General features: G+C 45.5%; 1 protein-coding gene across 1 annotated transcript in view; it reads left to right on the forward strand.

The window, feature by feature from the left end:
• Nucleotides 1-440: 440 nt before the first annotated feature.
• The window catches only part of SH3RF1 (SH3 domain containing ring finger 1), a 173,377-nt gene continuing 150,279 nt past the window's right edge, over nucleotides 441-23,538 (forward strand). The window contains 2 exon segments of the mRNA XM_075611658.1: nucleotides 441-677; nucleotides 10,211-10,701. Of these exon segments, the coding sequence (XP_075467773.1) occupies nucleotides 10,279-10,701 (423 nt within the window). The 5' untranslated portion in view covers nucleotides 441-677; nucleotides 10,211-10,278.

The following is a 23,538-nucleotide window of genomic DNA, read 5'->3' on the forward strand; positions in this document are numbered from 1 at the left end:
GTTGCCAGTAAAGGTTATTGTTATTTTACCGTGTGTGTGATTATTGTCATTGGGTCCTGTGAGGGGCTCCTCCCACTACGCTGGGATCCCTCTCAGGTGGAGGCGCTGCACAATACTATTATTATGTCTCCCTGTGACGGAGGCTTAGGCACCCTGTGAGCCAACAGGTAAAGGCAGCACTGGTAGCATCTTTACAGCATGACCCCCACTCTCACGTGGGGTACATGGGCTACATATATATGCATGTTACTAAATAAAAGCAAATCTACATATACTAATCTATAATATATCACATACTATGTGTGGCCCTATTATTCACCCTTGCTCCCCTCTCCCACCCAGCTTTCTCTCCCAATCCTTGCCAGTCTCTCCTCCTCCTCCCCTTCCCTCCCCTCCCCGGCAGCAGCCCCACCCTCCCCTGGCTGTGACGTGCCTCCTGTCGGATGGCAGGGAGGAGAAGGAGGAGAGTCCCTGGGAGACACACACACATAGACAGGCTGCTTGCACACAGACACTGCTGCAGGGACAAAGGCAAAAGAGACGCACAGGGAGCTGCATAGACACCCACTCTCTGCTCTGTATCTGTGGTTGGATTAAACCCCCTCCTCTTCTTTGCTGAGCTCTCACCCTTATGTCCTGGACAAGTCTCTGCTGAGCCCTGGGCTCTCCCACTGCAGGTCAGTGCTGTCTCTTATCCACTTACTGCAATGTACTTGTATGAGTGTTTCATGTCTGTGCTGGGGGGGACACCGCTGTGAATAAGAACTGCAAAAGCAGGTTTGCCTGAGCTTGTTCCTGATTAGATGGGCCCTTCTAACTCACTATATAGGATGTATGTATGTATCTGTATATCTCAGAAGTGGAAAGGTTAAAAGGTGGGGGTGTAATTATGAAATGTTTGCACAAAGCATTTAAAAGAACAGTAGTTGATAGTATTAGATTGTAAGCACTTTAGAGCAGTGACTTCATTATCCTCATGTTTATTCTGTATGTCTGGGGCTTTTATCCCTGTGTTGTCATTAAATCCATTTGTGTTCTGATAATATAAAGTGCTTACTATTTGGTACTAAATAAATACATATGTATGTGTATAGAAAAAGACATATGTGTTATCTCCAGTGCCACAATGACTTTCAATGAACAATTACAAGAACCCAATTCTGTACAGTTGTGGTTTAAAAAAAAAAAAAGTTGGTATACAACACAATTCTCTGACACAATATCTACACTCTTTGTACCATGTATTCCCAAAACGAGATGTGAATAACCTGATGTCATACAGTACACTTGACACATAGGAAGTGAATACATTGCTCCTGCTCTACAATATATTGATTTACAAGGCATGTAACCAGCTTTCATTGGGCTGTACCTCTCTCAATCCTGCTGTGTTCTGGGATGCAATGCTTCTTGCACGAATTTAATGACTTGCTAGCTCCATCAATTACCCAAATGGGAAGAGCATATATGAAACCGCTGATATAAACCCCATAAAAGCAGTAGGTAACGTTGCAGGCCCCTCTGCCAGAAAAGCGGTTCATGCCCCAAATGAGTAAAGTAACCTAATGAAACCCCTGGTCCTGCTTTCTCTTGCACTGCTACACTAAATCAGGGGGTCTTACGTCCTCCTCTGTCTGTGAGGGGGAGGAGAGAGGCTGGCAGCTTCCCCTCTCCCAGCCAGGGGCATCTTTTTGTACGGCGGGGTTAGGGGAAGGGTCTTCTTTCATACAGGAAGGGCTGGCAACTGGTTACCATGGAAACAGATAACTAAATGCATTTATCTCTTCATTGTGGGGAATGGTTGCCTTTCCCCCCCTCTTCCCAGTGTGGTCCCCCTGTCTGGACCAGCGCAGGGATTGTACATTGAGCCATGCAGTGCTTCATCAAAGACGCTGTGTATGCACACATTAAACTCCATGCTATGTAACACCCCCTAACATTCACACCCCCAAACCTTAACGAGACCAGCAGTGCGGCTGGACCGTACTCCATCCTGATGTATACTTTATCCCAGGGGTGTGCAAACTTTTTTTTTTTCTCTGTGCCCCCTGCTTGCTTTTCCCCCCTGTTCCGTCCGCCGCCCTCTCTTACCTGCTCTCCGGCATCGGCAGCATCATTTGACGTCGCGTTGCCATTTGATGCCGCGTCGCCAGAAGCCGCCGGAGAGCAGGTAAGAGGAAGTTATAGAGAGCCCGCGTGCACCGTGCCCCCTCCCAGAAAATTTTGCACCCCCCCAGTTTGCGCACGCCAGCTCTATCCCACAATGAGCAGCCACTTTACTCACATTGGCCTTATTCCTGCAGACTGTAAGCTCTCAGGACCAGGACCTCATCACCATGTGTATGTGTTTGCGCTTGTTTGTCCTTATTTGTATGTAACCCTGTCTATGTAATATACATAACTCTGTAACCCCCGCTGTGCCGCACTGCGGGATATGCTGGCGCTTTACAAATAAACGATGATAATAATATGCAGTCTCCCTTGGCAATTGCATATTGTAGTTACAATAGAGTGAAAGCGTTCAGCCATGTAACACCATCTCAATCCTTGTATTTTAGCATTTGCTGTATACTTTAAGTAAAAATGCAGTATAGTGTGGCACACCTAGGGTAGTTGTCGCACCAACTTAAAAAAATAAATTAAATTAAATTAAAAAAAAAAGCGGGGGTGGGGGAAATATCTATATAAACGTGGGGTTAGTGTAATATGATGCTATGATCAAAGTATGCTCATCCAACCTGCATATGTAGTAAATATCACCAAAATAATGCACACCTCCAAAATAGCATCTTCAGTTTGGCTTTATGCCATAGCATCGACGTTTTTATCAAAACCATGCAAACAAAAAATACTGCAATTAAAAAAAACTTAAACTTAAAGATACACAAAAATATAAGGGAAGCAAGACCATCTTACCCTGTAAGGACTTACAACCCATAGTGGAATGTAGCTTTAGTGGTTATCCACCCAGTAGGAGAATGGTTCGGGTCTAACCTGGGTAAGGTTATCACTTATACTAAAAATATATCTTTAGGTTTTTTTTTGTTTATCATTATTATTATTTTGCTAAAGACTTTGATATTTTGCGGTAAATCCAAACCAAAGATGGTTGTTTTTTTGGAGGTATGCATGATTTTGGTAATATTTGCATAATTGAAAACTGCAATCCTACCCATTTTAGATCATTTTACAGAATTTGAACTGAAGGGTCCTCCGGTGCTGAACGGTGCTATTTGAAGACCCTCGATACCAAACGTATCCCGAGAGACTTACTGTTTTAGTTGACGGTTTACATTCCTGTATTCTCAAAGATGGTACCAGCAGGCATTCAATAGACAGCCACAATGTCACCTGTTGCGGCTTCCTATTGGCCGGCGGGATTTAGCGGCCATTTTGATTTCCTGATTCGGGGTTGACATGCTGGTAATTAAAATTCTCAGTATCTCGGTTCGCTCCGAGGACCTCCTGGTTAGTTTTACAAAAATAAAAATGTGTTAAAAAAAAAAAAACGTAGATGGGAAAGCAAATATATACAGGGATCTACCAAATAAGTAAACATGGGCAGGATGTTGATTCAGGGAGAAATCGGGTTGGCAATATTTGTAGTCGGGGAGGAATTACATTTTCCCCTTATGAAACGTCATTGGCTGATGTTTCACCGATGTTTTTTGCTTGCCTTCCTCTGGATGAATATACTGTAAATACGGATATAGGATAAAGTATCTGTCATCTAAATTTAGCATAGATTGATCTTGATGGACGTATGTCGTCTTTTTTTTTCCAACCTCATCAACTATGTAACTATATTCTATACTAGGGGTGCGCATACTATACTAGGGGTGCCCAAACTTTTCAGTCTGCAACCCCCCTGCCTGCTCTCTCCCTCTGCTCGCGCCCCCCTTACCTGGTGTTCGGTGTCTTCTGACGTCATGTGAAATTACGCCGTGTTACCATGGCGACGTGTTGTTGGATGCCACCGGAGACCAGGTAAGAGAGGGAACAGAGGCCTTGCACGCGCTCCCCGGCATTTAATTTAAATGCCTGCAGGAGAAGCGAGGGGCCTCTGTGCGCACCGCTTCCCCCCACTCCCCAAATAATGTTGCGCACCCCTGTTCTATACAATCCACCAAAACAACTTGTACTATCACCATTTTATTTGCACATATATCTTCTCTCTGACTAAAGTTATTAAACAAACAAGCTAGCACTTGGGAGTCCTGTCATCATGATTCTTTACAAAAATATAAAATGTTCTTTATTGTCCATTCCTAAAATCTATGTGATAAGCCTGCAGTTATACAGCTTGCAGTTCCTACCACTGCTTTGGGATAGTTGCAAGCCTAGAATGACATCTGCATTATTTCACTAGTTACAAGTTGCTATCAAACATCAACAGTATTGGGTTTTCCATTATTGAGATTTTTGCAAATCGTTTTTTGGGCCCAAATTTGGAGAGCTGATTAACATATCGAAAGTTACGAAACAGCAGATACAAATTGTACATGAGTAACATGCCTGGCTCCTTTAGCTCTATTGCAACTTCAGTGTCTAGTATGTTTATAAGTATGGCTGCACGGGGAGTATGTCAACGCTTGGAAAGAACGATCCCTCCCCTCATCCACTGAGCTCAACTGTGATGCGCCCAGTTCCCATTTGTTTTGTAGTTTCTTGCAAAAGAACCCTACAAATATGGATGCTGAGATCACTAATCGAAAGCCGTAATGTCATCGGGTAATGATTTAGCAGCTTTCTATTGGGGACTATAATGGGCGTATTTGTTGTTTTCGGCCAAGGCTGACCTGGCCGCCATATATTCCTGTCTGGGAGTTTTAAGGATTAATCTAGTCTAGTGGGAACACGGGGCTCCCTGGAAACGGGAGCTAATTCAACAAGCACATAGAGATGGCCAGCAAACTCTAAGCCAGGGGTGCGCTAAATTTTCAGTCTGCTCCCCTCTGTCTGCTCTCTCACCCCCTGCTCCCCCCCTTACCTGTTCTTCGCCGTCTTATGACATTACATTGCCATATTAACGTGATCTCATGTGACCTTGCGGTGTCACTGGACGCCGCATTGCCGTGGCAGTGTGTCGCCAGAAGCTGCCGGAGACCATGTAAGGGAGCTTACAGAGGCCTCCCGCGCATTACCATGCATTTCATTTAAATGCTGTGGTGAAGAGCGCGGGGCATCTGTAAGCGCCGCGCCCCCGAGTTTGAGCACCCCTGCTCTACGCTATAGTTCCCGGACGGGAACACCCATCTCATTTAATGTCACTGATGGCTAATAACAGAACGCCATCTCTACCCTTCCGGCGTCTCTCGCGGGCTCTGCGACGTCAGTTCCGGGTTCGTCGGTGTCACTTCTGGTTTCTTAGATGGGTAACGCGTCTACGAGTGCTTTGATCACTGGGAAGCTGTCACGCTACGTGTTTCGTTATCGGTTAGCTTCGTCAGGAGTAAGCTACCCGATGGCAAAACGTTGAGGAAACCGGAAATGACGTCGCTGAGCCCGCTAGAGACGCTAGTAGGGCAGAAACGGCGTTCCGGACAACTGGCGGGGGACACCCAGTGGCAGTGAGGAAGTGATGGCTGACGACGTCCTGTACCTTAAACTATTGTGTTGCATTCTATTCTTTTTTTTTTTGTATAATCGTACACCATGTGCGTGTGATTTATCCATAAAGTGTTATTTATTTATTTTTTTAAACCTTTTTTGATCTGCACAATAGCTCCTATCTCTTTTTCACTGAGGTACCAACTTCCTGATTCCCCTATACAAGAACCACATTGCCACAGTTTTGGATTTGTCTATCTAGACCTCCCATATTGTGAGTCGACATCCCATAGGAGACAAGTTATCTTTATGATTTACATATTTTTCAAGACACCTGCACTTAGATATTTTTTCTTCTCTCTTGTTGATTTCGTCCCATGCTCCCCCTGGATTTTGGAGCCCGTTTCAACCTTTTATGGACCAGTGGAGACAGCCCCTACCGGAGGGTTTGAGTAGGGGGTTAAAACCGAATCTCTTTTCATTTCACAAATTCACTGTATTTATTCACTGGTGCACTATTTTTTTATATACAGTCACATTATAAATAACGTTAATATTCATCACTTTATACCTGCCACGTCGGTCCAGTGAGAGTGTCTTTATCACCTTGTTGTTTGCACTGGTGGCTAATAAGACATGATGGTTTGGTTTTGCATAGCATATAGTAGTGCTAAGCTGTCCCTTCAACGTTGCACTTTACGTCATTCACATGCATAATGTTTTCTGACTCTTGCCACCGCTCCTTCACTAAAAGGATGTGGTGGGGAATGTTTTAGTGCCATTTTATTCTTCTGAGATTGGAATTGTAATTACTCTGGAATGATTGATGCCAAGTGTTTTAAAGATTTGGCAGTCATTGTCTTTTTCTCTATTTGTAATGAAAAATGTGGTGTCTTTATCTAAATGTTAGCATATAAGTTGTGGGCTATGTTTAATATTAGTTATATAAGGGTTATTAACACCTGTGCTCGGTGTGCAAACTTTCTGTGCTGCTCCCTCCTACCTACCAGCCCCTGTGCTTACGCCCCCCCCCCCTTACCTAAAATCCAGCATCAAATGACGCGCGGCATCATGTCACGTCAAGTGACCCCGCGGCGTCATTTGACATGAGTTGCCATGGCAACATGTCCCCAATGACGCTGCGATTCCCCGGCATTTAATTTTTATGCCTTGGGGAAGAGCGTGGGGCCTGTGCAAAAAATGTTGCGCACCCACTTTGCTCACCCCTGCTCTAGTGCATGAAAATAGATGTAGAATAATCATTTCCTAATACAGTCTCACCTTGTACTTTTAGTTATTTCAGGCTGCGTCCATGGTATGGACGACAGACTGCCTAAAGGCAGTGATCGCGTCTATACTGTGTGCGGTTGCTTGCGTACTGATTTATTGGCGCAACGGGCCGGTCATGTGAGCGGTTCGCCCATTGAGGGCAAACCAGCTCCATGACGTCACTGGCACGCCCCTAGACACGCCCACGGATGCGTACCATGGCCACGGAAAGCACCCACTTTCCCTCAGCCTCCGCACGGGCGAAGTGTCTATGGACGCAGCCTCAGAATGTATTAGTTTGTATTTAATAGATTCTAGATACTTGAAAGTAACAGCTCTGCTGTGCATGAAACCTAAAATTAAATATTGATGTAAAATAAAAAGATGCAATACTTGTATTTGTTGATTAAGCATCAATCCCACCTACCCATTTTTTAAATATTTTTTTTAAACCTTGACAAATAGTAATTTTTTTACAGAATGAGATTCAGGGGGCCCTCCAGAGATGAACTGCGCTGTATTTAGCTCTGGGAACGATCCCCGAGACTCTTACCATTTTAGTTGCCTGTGTTTTCTTCGCCTCTAGGGAAACTAAAATGGCCGCCAAATTTTGTGGGCCAATAAGAAGCTGCATTGCCATTGGGGGGAAGTAACACTGACAATGAAACCAATAAATCGTTAACAAAACAGCAGGTCCCCTGGTCTTAAAATAGTGCTTTAGATTCCGGAGGAGCCCCTGGTAAAAAATGATTTGAGAAACAGTATATAAAGAACCGGTGGGGTATCTGCTTTAAGTATTTCTGCAGCACATGTCCACCTGTAATGCCAGAGGCCTGGACATCTGTGAGCAAATTGAAGACAACCAGATAATTGCGGAAGAATACCAAAATACAACATGCTGTGACCTGTCCGTCCTTTATAACATTCATGGGAAGTCACACAATGTGGTACTACAGACGTGTTTCCAGTCAATAACCCTACAACGATATAGTGGTCTGTAGCATTGGGATATTTCAGGGATCACAATGGCATTGGTTTGTCAGCCCTTTGCAGATATATTCAGAAAGCCTTAAAAATATAAATCTATTGCATTTGTGATTTAATGTTTTACTGCAAAGGGAGTCTAACATTTTTTGCTAAAATAATTTATAAATACCCCACTGCACCCTATACTAGCTGATGGCTGAAAAAACAATGCCATTGAGATCACTGCAATGTCACTGTTACAGACTATATATATCTCTCTATCTCTCTATCTCTCTATACTGAAAAAACTGCCTCAGCAGAGGTGTGGTGCACAGTAAAGGGTAAATAGTTAAAATCTGTGAGGATCCCTAGAGATCCAATATACCAGCACAACATGAGATAATCACATAAAAGTGGTTTATTGAGTCCAAAATGCACAGATATGCCCGACGTTTCGGTCCCCAGGGGATAGACACTACCTTTTTTGTCTGTGTACATTTATTGTGTTTCTAGTGACATTCAGAATTGTCACTAGTTCCTGCTCCCTCCACTGTATCCGTTTGTTCATTCCCCTAAATTCTAGGTGGTGCGTGAAACACACACGTTGCTCCTGCAGATTAGTTAAGCAGAGTATTCTGCTGCATGTCACGTTCTCCGTTTCTCGTTGTGTTATCTCTTCCTGCTGAGCAGCTATACACATCCACTGCTTCCAGAGCTGCCCGTGTACAGGAAGTACCTTCACAGACTGGGTAGAGATGTGGAAGGCCCACAACTGATAACCAAGCAGGGTGCCACAATGAGACTGCAAATTGAAAAGCAGGGCAGATATCCACTCAACTTTACTGTAGGTTTCAGTTCGGTATATTGTCATTAACTCTGTGCCCAGGACATACTTGAAAACGAGAGGTAACTCTCAATGTATTACTTCCTGGTAAAACATTTTATAAATAAAATACATACATTATTTATGTTTGGAGGATGAAATGATTGAGTTTGGACCCTAATATAAACAATGATATATAAGGTTTGGTTAGTTATTATTTGTATTATTACTTTTGGAGGATGTGACTGGTTGAGGTGCTAGACTTGGACACACATGGTTGATTCAGTTTTGGCCTCACCCACTGACATTGTCTGTCTGGCTCTGGGCAAATGACTCTAATGTTGTATTTGTGTAATAATAGTATTGTTTCCTACTCTCTTTCCCACTTTTACGGTTACCATGAAGACGAGAGCTGCAGCCTTGTGCTGCCAGGTTGACTTGATAGTATAATTGTAACATGCGACTATTATTATGGGGTTAAGACCATCATACAAATTATGCACTGATGTTGGCTAAGTTGCACAGTCATACAAACATTAAAAAAATAACCTGCATGGTTTTGTTATCTAGAGCAGTATATTTGCAAGTTTTTTTTATTAACTGGTGCACTCACTGATAGAAAATGTTACGCAAACTCCTATCAGATTATTGCTAACAAAACTGTGTGACCGATTCCAGGCAGTATACTGTCCTGAACTTGTGGGGGGGGGGAAATGCTTAATAAGGCCCCAAACTGCACCTCTGTGTGTGCAGGCAGCATGGGTGGTATAGCTGTCAGTTACTGTGGGAGCTTCCAAAGTCACGCCTCACAATGCCTTGCCGCTGTGGATGCAAACCATTGTGGGGAGCGGCTTTAGAAGCTTCGGCTGTAATTGACAGCTATACCACCCACGCTAAGGTGCGCCTTACTGAATGTGCAGTGCACACACAGGCTCAGGAACCCACTATTATTGTCTGGGATCTGCCATTCAGGGGCAGAATTACAGTAGGTGCAGCCGGTTCAGCTGCACCAGGCCCACAACTGTTAGGGCCCATACTACCACCCACCCGCCGGAACAGTGTTCCGGCATTTCTACAGGGGTCCCCACTCTCTCTTCCCTCTCCTGGGGCCCTACATGTACAGCGTGGCGTGCAGGAGGGAGCCCACCCAGTCGGTCCTAACAGAGAAGTTAGGCCCCGCTGGAAGTAAGGCCCAACTTCTACAATTACTATCTGGGTGGGCCCAGCTCCCCCTACTGTACAGGTCGGGCCCTGAAGTCGAAAGCAAAAAAGAGGGGGGTCTTTTTTATCTATTTATTTTTTCAAACCGGGGCCCACCGGTGAGTAGTTCCACCCCTGCCACTTTTACATATTTGGGGGGGGGGGGCAAACCCCCTGTTGTGAATAAGTGATGTAGAATGTTGAGCCCATACAAATACATCACACACTGTGTGGTCAACGAGCATTATGTTTAGCATTGCAGTACTTGTAACATCATGGATCATCTTTCAATCATACATTCCTTTTCTAGCACATTGGTATTTATTGGGAATGATTTACTTAATTATTCTTACTGACTAATGCCTGTTTTTGTATTTCTTTCTCCTCCCCGTCACATTCAAGGTGATGAATAGAGGCATGGATATCACATAATCCCCTTTGAATCACCAAGATCGCTGTGAATTTTACAAATGCTTGTTTCTTTGCAAAACACTGTTGCTAAAACCATGGATGAGTCGGCTTTGTTGGACCTTTTAGAGTGTCCGGTGTGTCTCGAGCGACTTGATGCTTCTGCTAAAGTCTTGCCATGTCAACACACGTTCTGCAAGCGCTGCCTGCTGGCCATTGTGAGCTCCCGGAATGAGCTGCGTTGTCCAGAGTGCAGGACTCTGGTTGAGTGTGGTGTGGATGAACTTCCGAGCAACATTCTACTGGTGAGACTATTGGATGGAATCAAGCAGAGGCCAAGAAAACCTGGTACAGGTGGTAGCAATGGGAATAGCACAAATGCATTAAGAGCACAGGGCAACAGTACTACTAATGGTGGCACAAATGATGCGCAGAGTACTCAAAGTGGACAGCAGAGAATACAAGCACGAAGCCCTCCAGTAAGGGTAAGTACATTATATATTTTCTTTGATCACTTCCAACCACAGAGAGGACATTCTGATCAGCAGTTCAAATTGGAACCACCCCTAAAATTAAAGTGTGATGTACTGTATGAAGCAATATGTACAATACTAACCTTTTAACCAGGATTCTTATACAGTACTTTAAGAATGGACACCTAAAAACATGCATGGAGGCCCTCTCGCCCACTTTATAAAACAATTGTTAGAGAGAACTGCATTATCTACAATTATAATGGGTTACAGAGTGAGTGCGCGCAGAACATCCAGTGAAGTGTGTTCCCATTTCTGTGACCTGTTTTTGTTCTGGTATGGTGCAGAAATCTTGACGCCAGTCCCTCCGGGATGTTACTTCCAGATTTAGAACTAGCCACCTTTTGACACTGTTAATATTGCTACAGGATTTTCTGCTACAGCAGTTTGTCAAGATAGTGAAACTTTTTGTACCCGTGATTCCAAACATCTGTCCTACGTGTGATCGCGTAGTGGAGTTTGCTTATTGTGAGCAGCTGTCTCTGCTGACTGGTGTGCTGCCTCTCATGCTTCATTAGTGTGACTTCTTTATTGCTTCCAAATACGGAGAATTACCAAGATAACATATTTTTACAAGATTTCATTGTTGCGTAGAGATGCATTCTTGCTTCGCAACGTATACATTGCCATAAAGGGGGCGCCCTTTCTCACGTCACTTCTTTGTTTTTTGTTTTGTAAACCAACAAATAAAATACATAACATTTTAAATCCTTATGCTGTACAACAGATGGGCAAGTATTGAACACACAATATATGTAGAAAAGATATGCATACTACTTTCTGTTATGTGCATGACAGGCAAGAACCAAAGTGGGTCCAACGTGTTCAGGTCTAAATTGTATGTAGGAGTCCAAGAAATTCCCATAAAGCATCATTTAGGAGCACGACTGGACGTATGGAAGGCAGACAAGGTCCGTGGTTACCTTTCTGTAATGAGCATGTTGCTTAATGTTGTGACACAGTGCATCACGGACCACAAGCGCGCCTCTACTTTTTGAGCCATCCTATGACCATGTTATTCTTTAACCCTGTCATGTTTACTTTGCGTGCTGACGTATCTTCCTGATTATAGGCTGCAGCCTTATTCTTGGCTAACATGCACTAGGACTGCATTGGCATTGGGATGTGTGTGTGTGTGTGTGTGTGTGTGTGTGTATACACACACACACACACACACACACACTACACATACATATACACATACACACACACATACACACACACACACACACACACATACACATACACACACACATACACATACACACACACATACACATACACACACACATACACACATACATATATATATATATATATATATATATATATATATACACGCTCCAACAGTGTATGCAGCACTTGATAAAATGACACTACAAAGTAGATAAAGTCCAAACAATGGGGGTGAGAGTAGCAGGTTAATGATGACATAAGGCAAAGGGAGACCCTGTCCACAAGAGTTTACAGTACAATCTAAGAAGTTAAACCCTTTGCCGTCAAACCGACAGGAACTCCGTTCAGAGCTATGGGATTATAGGCTTCTTGGAGGCTTAGGTGTTTATCATCAGTCTATCCATTAAGCCAATTTTGTACTGTTTTTTTACTCTGCAGCTGAGACAGTCAGTGGCTCTTACTGATTTCGTTACTCTTCCTGTTTCCTTGCACTGCATGTCTACTTCTTTGCTATTAGAAATAGCTCAGCAGAGCTTGTTAAGTTCAACTTTGCACACAGGTCTGGGTTGCAATTTGCACCCGAGTGCCAGAAACATGACGTTTATACTTTGTGCCCTTGTAACATGAATTTGTTATTACCAAATAGAACTAGAAGCTGAATTTAAAAAAACGCAGTCAGTGCATTATATATATATATATATATATATATATATATATAACCATAATACTGAGTTAAGTTATGGTGAGTAAAAAAAGTGACAAAAACCCTCCACAGGAAAGCAAATATGCAAATATAGCTGTATGCTCATCTGCATGTCTTAGGCAGGTCTGCAACCCCACCTTTCCCCATTATCACCCAGCATACAGCACTTCCACTGCAGCAAGGGATTCTGGGAAATGACATGCAAATGAGCACACAGTGTCACTTTTTGCCTCAATAACCATTTTTAACATGGTTCCCTATAGGCTTAAGCTTGCTGCATGGTCACAGCCTATAGGGAACCATGTTAAAAATGGTTATTGAGGCAAAAAGTGGCACTGTGTGCTCATTTGCATGTCATTTCCGAGAATCCCTTGCTGCAGTGGAAGTGCTGTATGCTGGGTGATAATGGGGAAAGGTGGGGTTGCAGACCTGCCTAAGACATGCAGATGAGCATACAGCTATATTTGCATATATATATATATATATATATATATATATATATATATATATATATATATATATAATGCACTGACTGCGTTTTTTTAAATTCTCTGGCACTCGGGTGCAAATTGCAACCCAGACCTGTGTGCAAAGTTGAACTTAACAAGCTCTGCTGAGCTATTTCTAATAGCAAAGAAGTAGACATGCAGTGCAAGGAAACAGGAAGAGTAACGAAATCAGTAAGAGCCACCGACTGTCTCAGCTGCAGAGTAAAAAAACAGTACAAAATTGGCTTAATGGATAGACTGATGATAAACACCTAAGCCTCCAAGAAGCCTATAATATATATATATATATATAATATTTCAAACCGCTTCTGATCACTATTTGATTATTAAAATTACTTGAATCGTAGATCGTTTAACGCTTTGCTGTCTGAGATGTCGTGCAAACCAGGTGAAGTGGATAATGTGTTGTGATGAGTTCTTATTTAACTTTCTGTATGCCAGCTACTGTTTATCCAGCAAGAGCTAAAGGCCACATGGGCCCTGAGACCGTCAAAGTGCATTTATACAGTCCTGAACAAAGTACCATTCTGCTGGTATAACCGTGATCGTATGTAATATTACATGGGATTTCATTGTTGCTTTTGTAGTATCCGGCCCGGTGCGTGTAGATCCCTAGACCGCCTTCCCCTCGGTATTCCAGAACGACTGTTCCCAACTCCGGAGCTTGAGAACCTCCAATCCTCCGCCCCCCTCCTCCACCCTCCTACAGGTCAGCTTTCAAGGATATCCCTGCTTCAGCACAGGTGGTTCAGACAAAGTGATAACCACTGATTGAGCCACCTGTGCTGAAGCAGCGATATCCTTAAAATGTGGTCTACTTGGGGTTCTTGAGTGCTGGTGTTGGGAACCACTATTCTAGAAGGATGTATTATGGACAGCCATTGGTTGTTGCTACTTGGTATCTAGTGGCTGTATGTATTATTTTTCCTACTTGTTTTCCACCCAAAAGCACACATATTGTATTGGGGTTAAAGAGCATTAGGGTCAGGTATTGGCGGTTAGCTGCTGCCATTACTGGTAAGCCCCATTTTTGTTGTTGGGGGATCTCTGGATACAGTGGTTTTCTACCCACTATTGCTATATGTAACAACATGTGCATTTTTGGGGGTCACGGGATTGCTTCAAAAATTCCTGAAGGATCATTATTTCAAATATTTGTGTTCATGTGTTTATCTTATCTCTTATTTTTCTCCCAGTGATGTTTACCTCCATTGCTGCTTTGATTATGCAACTTTCTCCTGTGTACACAGCTCTCCAGTTCCTTGTTTACTAGGCAGGGTAATGACGGTCAAGTCAGAGGAATACTTTATGGCAGGGCATAAAGAGGTTAGATTTACAATCAGTATATTATTACTATTTTTCAGTTTCACAAATAACATAATCTCAATATTGCCAAAATTCAATAATTGTGTATCTTCATGCCAACAACACATATCCATGTGTCTGTAGTAACATCGCTTTCTCTCTATATAAACATACATTCTTGGATTTCACACTAACTTTCTTCACTCTTAGTGAACCAGGTACTACTTTTTTTTATTTTATTTTTTATTTCAGCTAAATATAGTAAATCTTATTTAATCCCGGACACCAATTGTGCAGCAATTTGCAAAAAAATGTAATAATAACTCTGGGTTCTTGTAAGCTTTTGAGACCTTATGGTCCAGGTTTATTAAATGGTGCTAAGCCACAAGATACCTTTTTATGATCCATTTGTACAAAGGCTTATATTACAGTGCCTATGGGGACTGGCATTTTAATGTGATAAACAGCAGTTTGTGGCTCCTCGGTATGCGTGCAAAATACATTTAATCACATGTGTACTACACAGTGTTAAGCAGATGCCTGTAATATATGATTACAGTCAAGTTTAAAAGACAGGTTACAGCGTCTTGTGTATGGGCGAACGTGTCTGACGTGCTGGCTGGCGATTACTTGGTTACAAAGTCCTGTTACTATCTAGAAATACTAAACATACTTTCTGGGAAAAGGTCATAAAGATATTACTTGCATGAATGAAGAACAGGGAGGACATTGTTTAACCGATCACGTAGCCTCTATAGTCTCATAAAGCTGAAGTAGAGGAGAGAGTAAGTATCTGTTAGTCCAGGCTCTATGGCCCTTACTCGCCATAACTTGTTGTGTGTCTGGCTGTAGCCACTACCAGTTTCACATTGCGAAGCTAGTATAACCAGCCCCACACAGGTGAGACCCAAAAGGCTGAGGTTACTGGCTATGCACTTCTTTAACCCAGGCTGTGTAATACGACCAGGGCTGCAGACAGATTAAACCACCCCCCCCCCCTATGTTGGCGGTCTTGCGAGCCCACCTATTTCACACATAGTGAGCCCCCCCCCCCTCTGGCTTCCCCCTCTCCCACGCTGTTCGACCCTCGCTCCCACATTGACACTGTTCCATGCCGAGCCTCTGACGCCGGCACGCGCCGCGCCTCTCTCTCATGCCAGTGCACGCCGGAAGCTGAGCACAGCTTGCTTCTGGCGTTCGCACCGTTAAGAGAGGCCGGCGGTGTCAGTGAGGGAGACCCGCAGCTGCGGAGAGCCGGGGCCCTGGCCAGAGGTCAGGCAAGACTTCCAAAGCCGGAAGTACCCCTCTCCACCAGGCCCAGGACCCTTGTCCTGTCATCCCCCCCTCCCCCTGTCGGCGGCCCTGAATACGGCTGGCATAAGCTTATAGGGAGAAATGGAAGAAAGTTTCCGGTGCCACAGCAAACAGTCAAACTTGAATCCAACTCCGGTAATGATACAAAAAGGCTTTATTCGAAAATAAAACACACTAAAAATCTAGAGGAGGAGGCTGTGGTGTAGCCTGTTGTTTGTAGTGTGTTATTTTCCAATAAAGCCTTTTTGTATCATTACCCGAGTTGGATTCAAGTGTGACCGTTTGCTGTGGCACCGGATCCTTTCTTCCATTTCTGCATGTTTCTTCTGCCGGATACACGCTACGGGAACCAAGGAGAAGCAGGATCCAGGACGCACGAGCTGACATGGGTAAGCTTACTGCCCCTGAGCCCCGACTGTAATTGTGGTCCCCCTTCAATCTCCGTTTGTTGTTCCCTCTGTCAGTTTACTTGCACCCATTGGTGTTTATCCAGCGTTACGCCTGAACGCATGACCGTATCAGACTTCCATAAGCTTATAGGAATCCAGGTTGAAATGGATAGGAAGCAAAACTTGACACACAGAGTGCTGATTTGCATGTAATTTCCCAGAATCCCTGGCTGCAGTGGAAGCATTCATTGTATGCAAAGAGATGATGGGGAAAGGCAGGTTTGCATTCCTACCTGAGACATGTGACTGCTCACGAGGTATTTTTATTTGCTTACCTAGGATTGAAAGCTTTCTGTTTTCTATATATTTACATCGCTGATATTCTGTATTTCTCTATAGTGCCCACCATGTACGCAGTGCTTTTATAATGGGAGTTTCATGTAAAATAAGATGGCATTAGATTAAACATGAGAATTTAAGAAGGGGAAAAAGGAATCCGTGCCTCAGAGAGCTTACAATCTTATAACATACTCATACATAGCCTGTGTTCCTATGTACTCCTGCCATAGGTCTCAAATGAATAAAATTAAAAATATCAAAAATGAAAAAAAAAAGGGCATACAATATTCTCTGCACTGAATGAAATATCTCCAAATAAACATTTGGGGAGGTGTAGGCATGTGAGGAAGGCTCTGATGTATGGTAACAAAGTTGGGAATCTATTTCCAGATCTAAATAACAGTAGAGAAACCACTGTGTGTCACTGCGCCTATGGAATATACGAAAGACAGATTGTAAGCTCTTGGGAGCATACATTAGTAGTGCCTGTTCTGGGGGGGGGAGAGCTGCTCCCTGGGACGGGCGCTTTGCTTGTACTGGAAGAACCTTGTTTCAATGCAAAGCACCAGCTCCTTGTGCCCGTGGGCAAGTAATTTTATCTCCATGTACCTCAGACACCCATATCAGATATGAATAATTTCAGCCTCAAACTGTTTCTGTATACATACTATGTAGTTGTGTGTGTGTGTGTGTGTGTGTGTGTGTGTGTGTGTGTGTGTGTGTGTAAAAATCCTCGGGGCCTACAAATTCCTAATGGTGTCTGAGTTGCGGTGCTGATTAACCTGTTGGCCTCCTCTGCGTCCGGCAACATTGCACCCTATAGTTTAAGCAGGATAGGTTGCCGGCAGCGACTGCAAGGTTAGTCAACACTGCGCCACTAAGGCCGCGGGCATGGTGAAGGGAAGAGCGCTAAGCAGCGCTGACGCTCATGCTCTCAAGCAGGAACTTTTTCGTGTCCCTGCATGAGCGTCAGCGAGCGCGGGTGGGAGGCGGGGCTGGAGGCGGAGCGGGAGGCGGTGCTAGGGCGCCACGACACGGCGCCGACGTCACGGACTGCCATTGGTTTTTGGCAGTCACGTGACCGGCCCTGCGTTTCCCTCAGCGGGAAAACTTAATTTTCACTGTCGGCTTGAAATTTTGCACGCCTGCGGAAGCGCCGTCCAAAGCCGTGCTGATAGGGATAATGTTTCCCCTCAGCGCGGCTCAGCACGGTCTTTTTGACCATGTCCGAGGCCCAAGTCAGACCAGGGGGAGGGAGCGCTCTTTGACTATGCCCACCCCCTGCTCCCAGGGCAGCTCAGCTTGTGCAGGGGATGTATTTGCTTGTGTCTGTCAGCATGTGTGAATCTCTGACACACACACTAAGCTCTGGCTCCTAGAAATGTGTGCTGGCCCCTAAGTTTGTTTTGAATGTTTTATTATATCTTTTTCCCACCCCTGAATGTAGTGGATTTAGAACCTTCAGTTATAATTAGCCAGAGCAGAAATAATGACTGTCAAATGTAAACATTTATACATGTGAAGGTTGCCTGTACCAGACTTTTATATGTTGATATCCTGAAATGTTCCTTTTTGATGACCTTTTTTTCAGTGCTAGAAGGACCTGCATGGTTCTGAATGTGTACGGAAATTACATGAGATCTCTATTTTAAAGTTGAAAGAGAAAAAGAAAAGCGAAAAAAAAAACCACCCATAGTATAGTGTATTTGTATAAAAATTGGGATGATTACAGTTGTAGTATATGCACGTACAAAAGAAAAAGGCGTTAAAAGCAATGGGTTAGTGTGTCCTTGGGAGGCCACAGGTCGTCACATCACCGTCTGATCAGGGTCATCAAGGTGTATAAGGGTTGTAGGGACTGTCCTCCGATGACCAATGTGTTCTGCGGGATACCGCAATAGCAGTGCTGCTCCGCAACATGGCGCGCATCAGGTGATGTCGGCGTCTTCTGTGCCGGCTGAGTCCAACAGTTGCCACACGAAAGAAAAAGTCCAATGAGGGCACCCTGTCCCAAGTACAATGGCTGACACATTGACACCAACACAATGCTACGCGCTTCGTGGCTACTGATGAGGTAATGAAACGCGTAGGATTGTGTTGGTGCCAATGTGTCAGCCATTGTACTTGGGACATTGTGCCTTCATTGGACATTTTCTTTCATGTGGCAACTGTTGGACTCAGCCTGACGGAGGTAGAGATTTCCACATCTGGTGGCACCCATTCCCCCTTTGGTCAAGGGAGGATGGTCCCTAAAACCCTTACCCACCTTTTTATCTATTTAAAGTGTATCAAGTGACGCTATAAAAAAAACAAACACCTAGAAGCAGGGAAGGCAAATGCGACTAAAATTTCCCTCCTGGTGCCATGGCGCTGCTCAGTGATGACTGACCTGTCAATCACAGCTGCACCGACAACGGAGCTCCAAGCGTCATCAATGCTGGATCTGGCTCTCTGGGAATCGGCGACGGTGGTGATTGACAGGAGGCAGAGGCACGCGAGGGCTGGGGGCGGAGCTAGCAGGAGCCCTCTCCTGTACTCTGCGTGCGCCTAACCAAGCGCTGGCTCCCAAGTATTTTATATTTTTGTCCACCCCTGGAAGTAATATGCATATTATTTGAGCCATATTTTGGATGGCTGCCTCTGCACTGCTTTTCTCATGTACACCAGAAACCGCCACAACCGTGTCACGGATTTGATTGGTACATGTGCAGCCAAGCACTCGCTAACCTTGAGTGGTTATCTGCACTGCAGTCAGCCACAGAGATGCCAAGCAATGCATCGAATGCCATGAAAGGGTTAAACCACAAAGTAAGGAGAATTGAAAAAACAGAGCAAGATAATACGCAATTTATTAGGTGCGAAGAAGCCATAAAAGTAATTTGTAGCACATGTCTGTAATAGGGAACGCATCTTTAAAACATCAGCTGGACAGTAGAGGAATTCTCTCTGTGCTAGCTCATGTTAGAAGAAGGTGATATATGGTATACACAAGTAATACGGAAATGAGCTGCATGGGAAAAACACCAATAATTGGTTAACTCAGATGTTCTCAACTCTAGTCCTCTAGCCTCCCCCCCACCCCCCCCCCCAAAACAGGTCAGGTTTTCAGGATATCCCTGCTTCAGCTCAAGTGGCTGTTGAAGACTGCACCATCTGTGCTGAAGCAGGAGATATCCTAAATATCGGTTGGGGGGGGGGGGGTGGGGGGGTCTTGAGGACTGGAGTTGAGAACCCCCGAGTTAACCAACCGTTGTTTTGTGCAAGTTATTATTGTTACCCTCTGCTGGCCAGCAACATACCAGCCCCGTGTGTTTTATTATCTGTTTTCTGTCTTCAGTCCCCTTCCATATTTGTACAGTTCCTGCATTTGCACAGATATCCTGTTCCCACATGTTTCGGCAAAGTGATAACATCTGAAACGTTGTTTTGAGATTGGATCCAATAAGTCATGTTCTGCCATTGCGACGTCCAGAATGGTGACCATGTGGCTCCCTCACGGAGCGATCAGAGGTTTCCGTGAACATTCGGAACAGATTTCTAGTATGCGGCAAAGCATCTGGTGCTTAAAGGGTCGGCCCTGTGTGCGTGACGTGGGTTTGGCGCATGATGTCCCTCTGGCTTGTGCTGGGGGAAAGGAAGCACTTCCTCCCCTGCAATGCCGAACAACTGTACAAGATTAAAGTTGTGCTGGGAACAGCATACACATCCATAAGCATTGCCTGCTCTTTGAAGATTTCTGAGGAGCTCTAGGTCAGGCTTTTAAACTGTTGTTGGGTATCGCTTCAATCAAAAGCAAAAAAAGATGAAAGAGAAGAGGAAAAAGGAACAAAAGTGCAATGTGTTGCAGACACCTCTATAAGTTTGCGTAAAACCTGGAGTTCAGACATCTTTTTTTTTTTTTTGGCCTGAGGGCACTGTGTGTGTGTGTGTGTGTGTTTGTGTGTAAATGTGGAATTTGACTCCATGCCCAACTCACTCATGGGCTGGAGGAGTGTGTAAAATGCTACCGAGGTGGAGACGTTTTGTTTGGAGAGCTGGCCAGACCCCCAACAGGTCAGGTTTTACGTATATCCCTGCTTCAGCACAGGTGGCTCAGTCGAAGACTACATCACCTGTGCTGAAGCAGGGATATCCTGAAATCCGGACCGGTTGAGGGCCCTTGAGGACTGGAGTTGCCCTCCCCTGCCCTAGCTTGCCTTGCTGTTACTACACGAAGGGTATTTTTGCGCACTGCTTTCTGCAGTACCCAGTGACCAATATTTCAGATCGATAAAAACATTGGCGTACGATTTGTGCAGACAATTGATTTGAAAGAACTTGCCTAAGTAAGTAGAGCCCGACAATAAGGACACGTGTTTCAATCACTTTTCTGTGCCTCGCTGACAATATTTACAGAAGGGCTGATGTGGTGGGTTTTTTTTTGTTAGCAGAGGTTTTATTATATGCAAATATGTAGAAATACCGCTTTTCTGTCCCAGATTTGTAAGTGCCTGTAACACTTGTAGCACCTTCATGCTGAAAGCCATCCCTGGGGTATTCCTGAAACGGATTTTCCAGGCAAACTGTGAAAAATAGCTTTCAAATATCACACATCTTGTAGAAGAACTTTCTACCTCAAAGTACTCCGTAAAAAGAAAACATCACATTTGTAACTTTAAACACTCATTTGCACTGCAAAAGATTAATTCCATCTGCTTATTTTTTTTAAATGTTCCCCTACACAGATATACACACACAAGAAAAATGTGTGTTTGTATATAAATATATAATATCTAGATATATATGTCTATATCTGTCACACACACATACACACGTTGCCAGGTGTCCAGTATAGAACCGACCAGTCCTGTATTTGGACACTGACCAGTAAATGATAGGTAATACTGAACATGTATGTGTCCGGTATTACCTCTCTGGACATAGTGACCTGACCGGCTTGGGGGGGGGGGGGGGGGGGCGCCAGATTTCCCTGAGCAGGGCTGTTGCTATCGGGCTGGGCAGCTTTATCCATCCTGATTGGCTGCATTACCCGGCAGCAGCCAATCGGGAGGAGAGGTCAGGAGCCTGGGGCCAAGCAGAGGAGGAAACAACATGGAGCGGCGAGAGGGGTGTGTGTGTCGAGTGATAGAGAGTGTGTCAGTCAGTGTGTGTGTGTCAGACAGTGTGTGTGTCAGTCAGTCAGTGTGTGTGTCAGTCAGTCAGTGTGTGTGTCAGTCAGTCAGTGTGTGTGTCAGTCAGTCAGTGTGTGTGTTTGTCAGTCAGTGTGTGTGTCAGTCAGTGTGTGTGTGCGCGTCAGTCAGTCAGTGTGTGTGTCAGTCAGTGTGTGTGTGTGTCAGTCAGTGTGTGTGTCAGTCAGTGTGTGTGTGTGTGTGTCAGTGTGTGTGTGTCAGTGTGTGTGTTTGTCAGTCAGTGTGTGTGTTTGTCAGTCAGTGTGTGTGTTTGTCAGTCAGTGTGTGTGTGTCAGTCTGTGTGTGTGTGTCAGTCTGTGTGTGTGTGTCAGTCTGTGTGTGTGTGTCAGTCTGTGTGTGTGTGTCAGTCTGTGTGTGTGTGTCAGTCTGTGTGTGTGTGTCAGTCTGTGTGTCAGTCAGTGTGTGTGTGTGTTTGTGTGTGCGTGTGTGTGCGTGTGCGCATCAGTCAGTCAGTGTGAGTGTCAGTCAGTGTGTGTGTCAGTCAGTGTGTGTGTCAGTCAGTGTGTGTGTCAGTCAGTGTGTGTGTCAGTCAGTGTGTGTGTGTGTGTCAGTCAGTGTGTGTGTGTGTGAGTCAGTCAGTCAGTGTCAGTCAGTGTGTGTGTGTGTGTGTGTGCGTGCGTCAGGGTGTGTGCGTGTGGCTGTCAGGGGTTGTGTGCGTGCGTCAGTACGTGCGTGCGTCAGTCAGTGTGTGTGCGTGCGTGCGTCAGTCAGTGTGTGTGCGTGCCTCAGTCAGGGTTTGTGTGCGTGAGTCAGGGTGTGTGCGTGCGTCAGTCAGGGTGTGTCTGCGTGCGCCTGTCAGGGTTTGTGTGCGTGCGTCAGTCAGGGTTTATGTGCGTGTGCCCGTCAGGGTTTGTGTGCGTGAGTCAGGGTGTGTGCGTGCGCCCGTCAGGGTTTGTGTGCGTGCGTCAGTCAAAGGGCAGGCGTGGGGGGGGGGGTGAAGGGCAGGCGTGGGGGGGGGGTGAAGGGCAGGCGTGGGGGGGGGGGTGAAGGGCAGGCGTGGGGGGGGTGAAGGGCAGGCGTGGGGGGGGGTGAAGGGCAGGCGTAGGGGGGGTGAAGGGCAGGGGTAGGGGGGGTGAAGGGCAGGGGTAGGGGGGTGAAGGGCAGGCGTAGGGGGGGTGCAGGGGGTAGGGGGGGTGCAGGGGGTAGGGGGGGGTGCAGGGCAGGGGTAGGGGGTGAAGGGCAGGGGTAGGGGGTGAAGGGCAGGGGTAGGGGGTGAAGGGTAGGGGTGGGGGGTGAAGGGCAGGGGTAGGGCTAGGGGGTGAAGGGCAGGGGTAGGGGTGGGGGGTGAAGGGCAGGGGTAGGGGGGGTGCAGGGGGTAGGGGGGGTGCAGAGCAGGGGTAGGGGGTGAAGGGCAGGGGTAGGGGGTGAAGGGCAGGGGTACGGGTGGGGGGTGAAGGGCAGGGGTAGGGCTAGGGGGTGAAGGGTAGGGGTGGGGGTGAGGGGTAGGGGTGGGGGTGAAGGGCAGGGGTAGGGTTGGGGGGTGAAGGGCAGGGGCTTCCCCTCCGTCCGGGAGCCGGTGCAGAGCGGCGCACGTGATGGGGGGGGGGGAGGGAGGTGTGTGTGTGTGTGTGTCCCCGCCGCAGGCCAATGAGAGGTGTGCGGGGGCGGGCCGGCCAAGGGAGCAATCTCATTGGCCTGGCCCAAGGTCCAATGGGATTGCCGCTAGGGACACAGGGAGGGACACAGGGAGACACATAGAGACATAGACACATAAGACGCTTTCACAAATATATAGTAGATATATCTATATCTATATCTATCAAATGTAAATATACTGTATGCTCATTTGCATGTCTTAGCAGGTCTGCAACCCCGCCTTTCACCATTATCACACAGCACACAGCACTTCCACTGCAGCAAGGGAT

The sequence above is a fragment of the Ascaphus truei genome, chromosome 1 (assembly GCF_040206685.1).
Source record: "Ascaphus truei isolate aAscTru1 chromosome 1, aAscTru1.hap1, whole genome shotgun sequence".
Classification (NCBI taxonomy): Eukaryota; Metazoa; Chordata; class Amphibia; order Anura; family Ascaphidae; genus Ascaphus; species Ascaphus truei.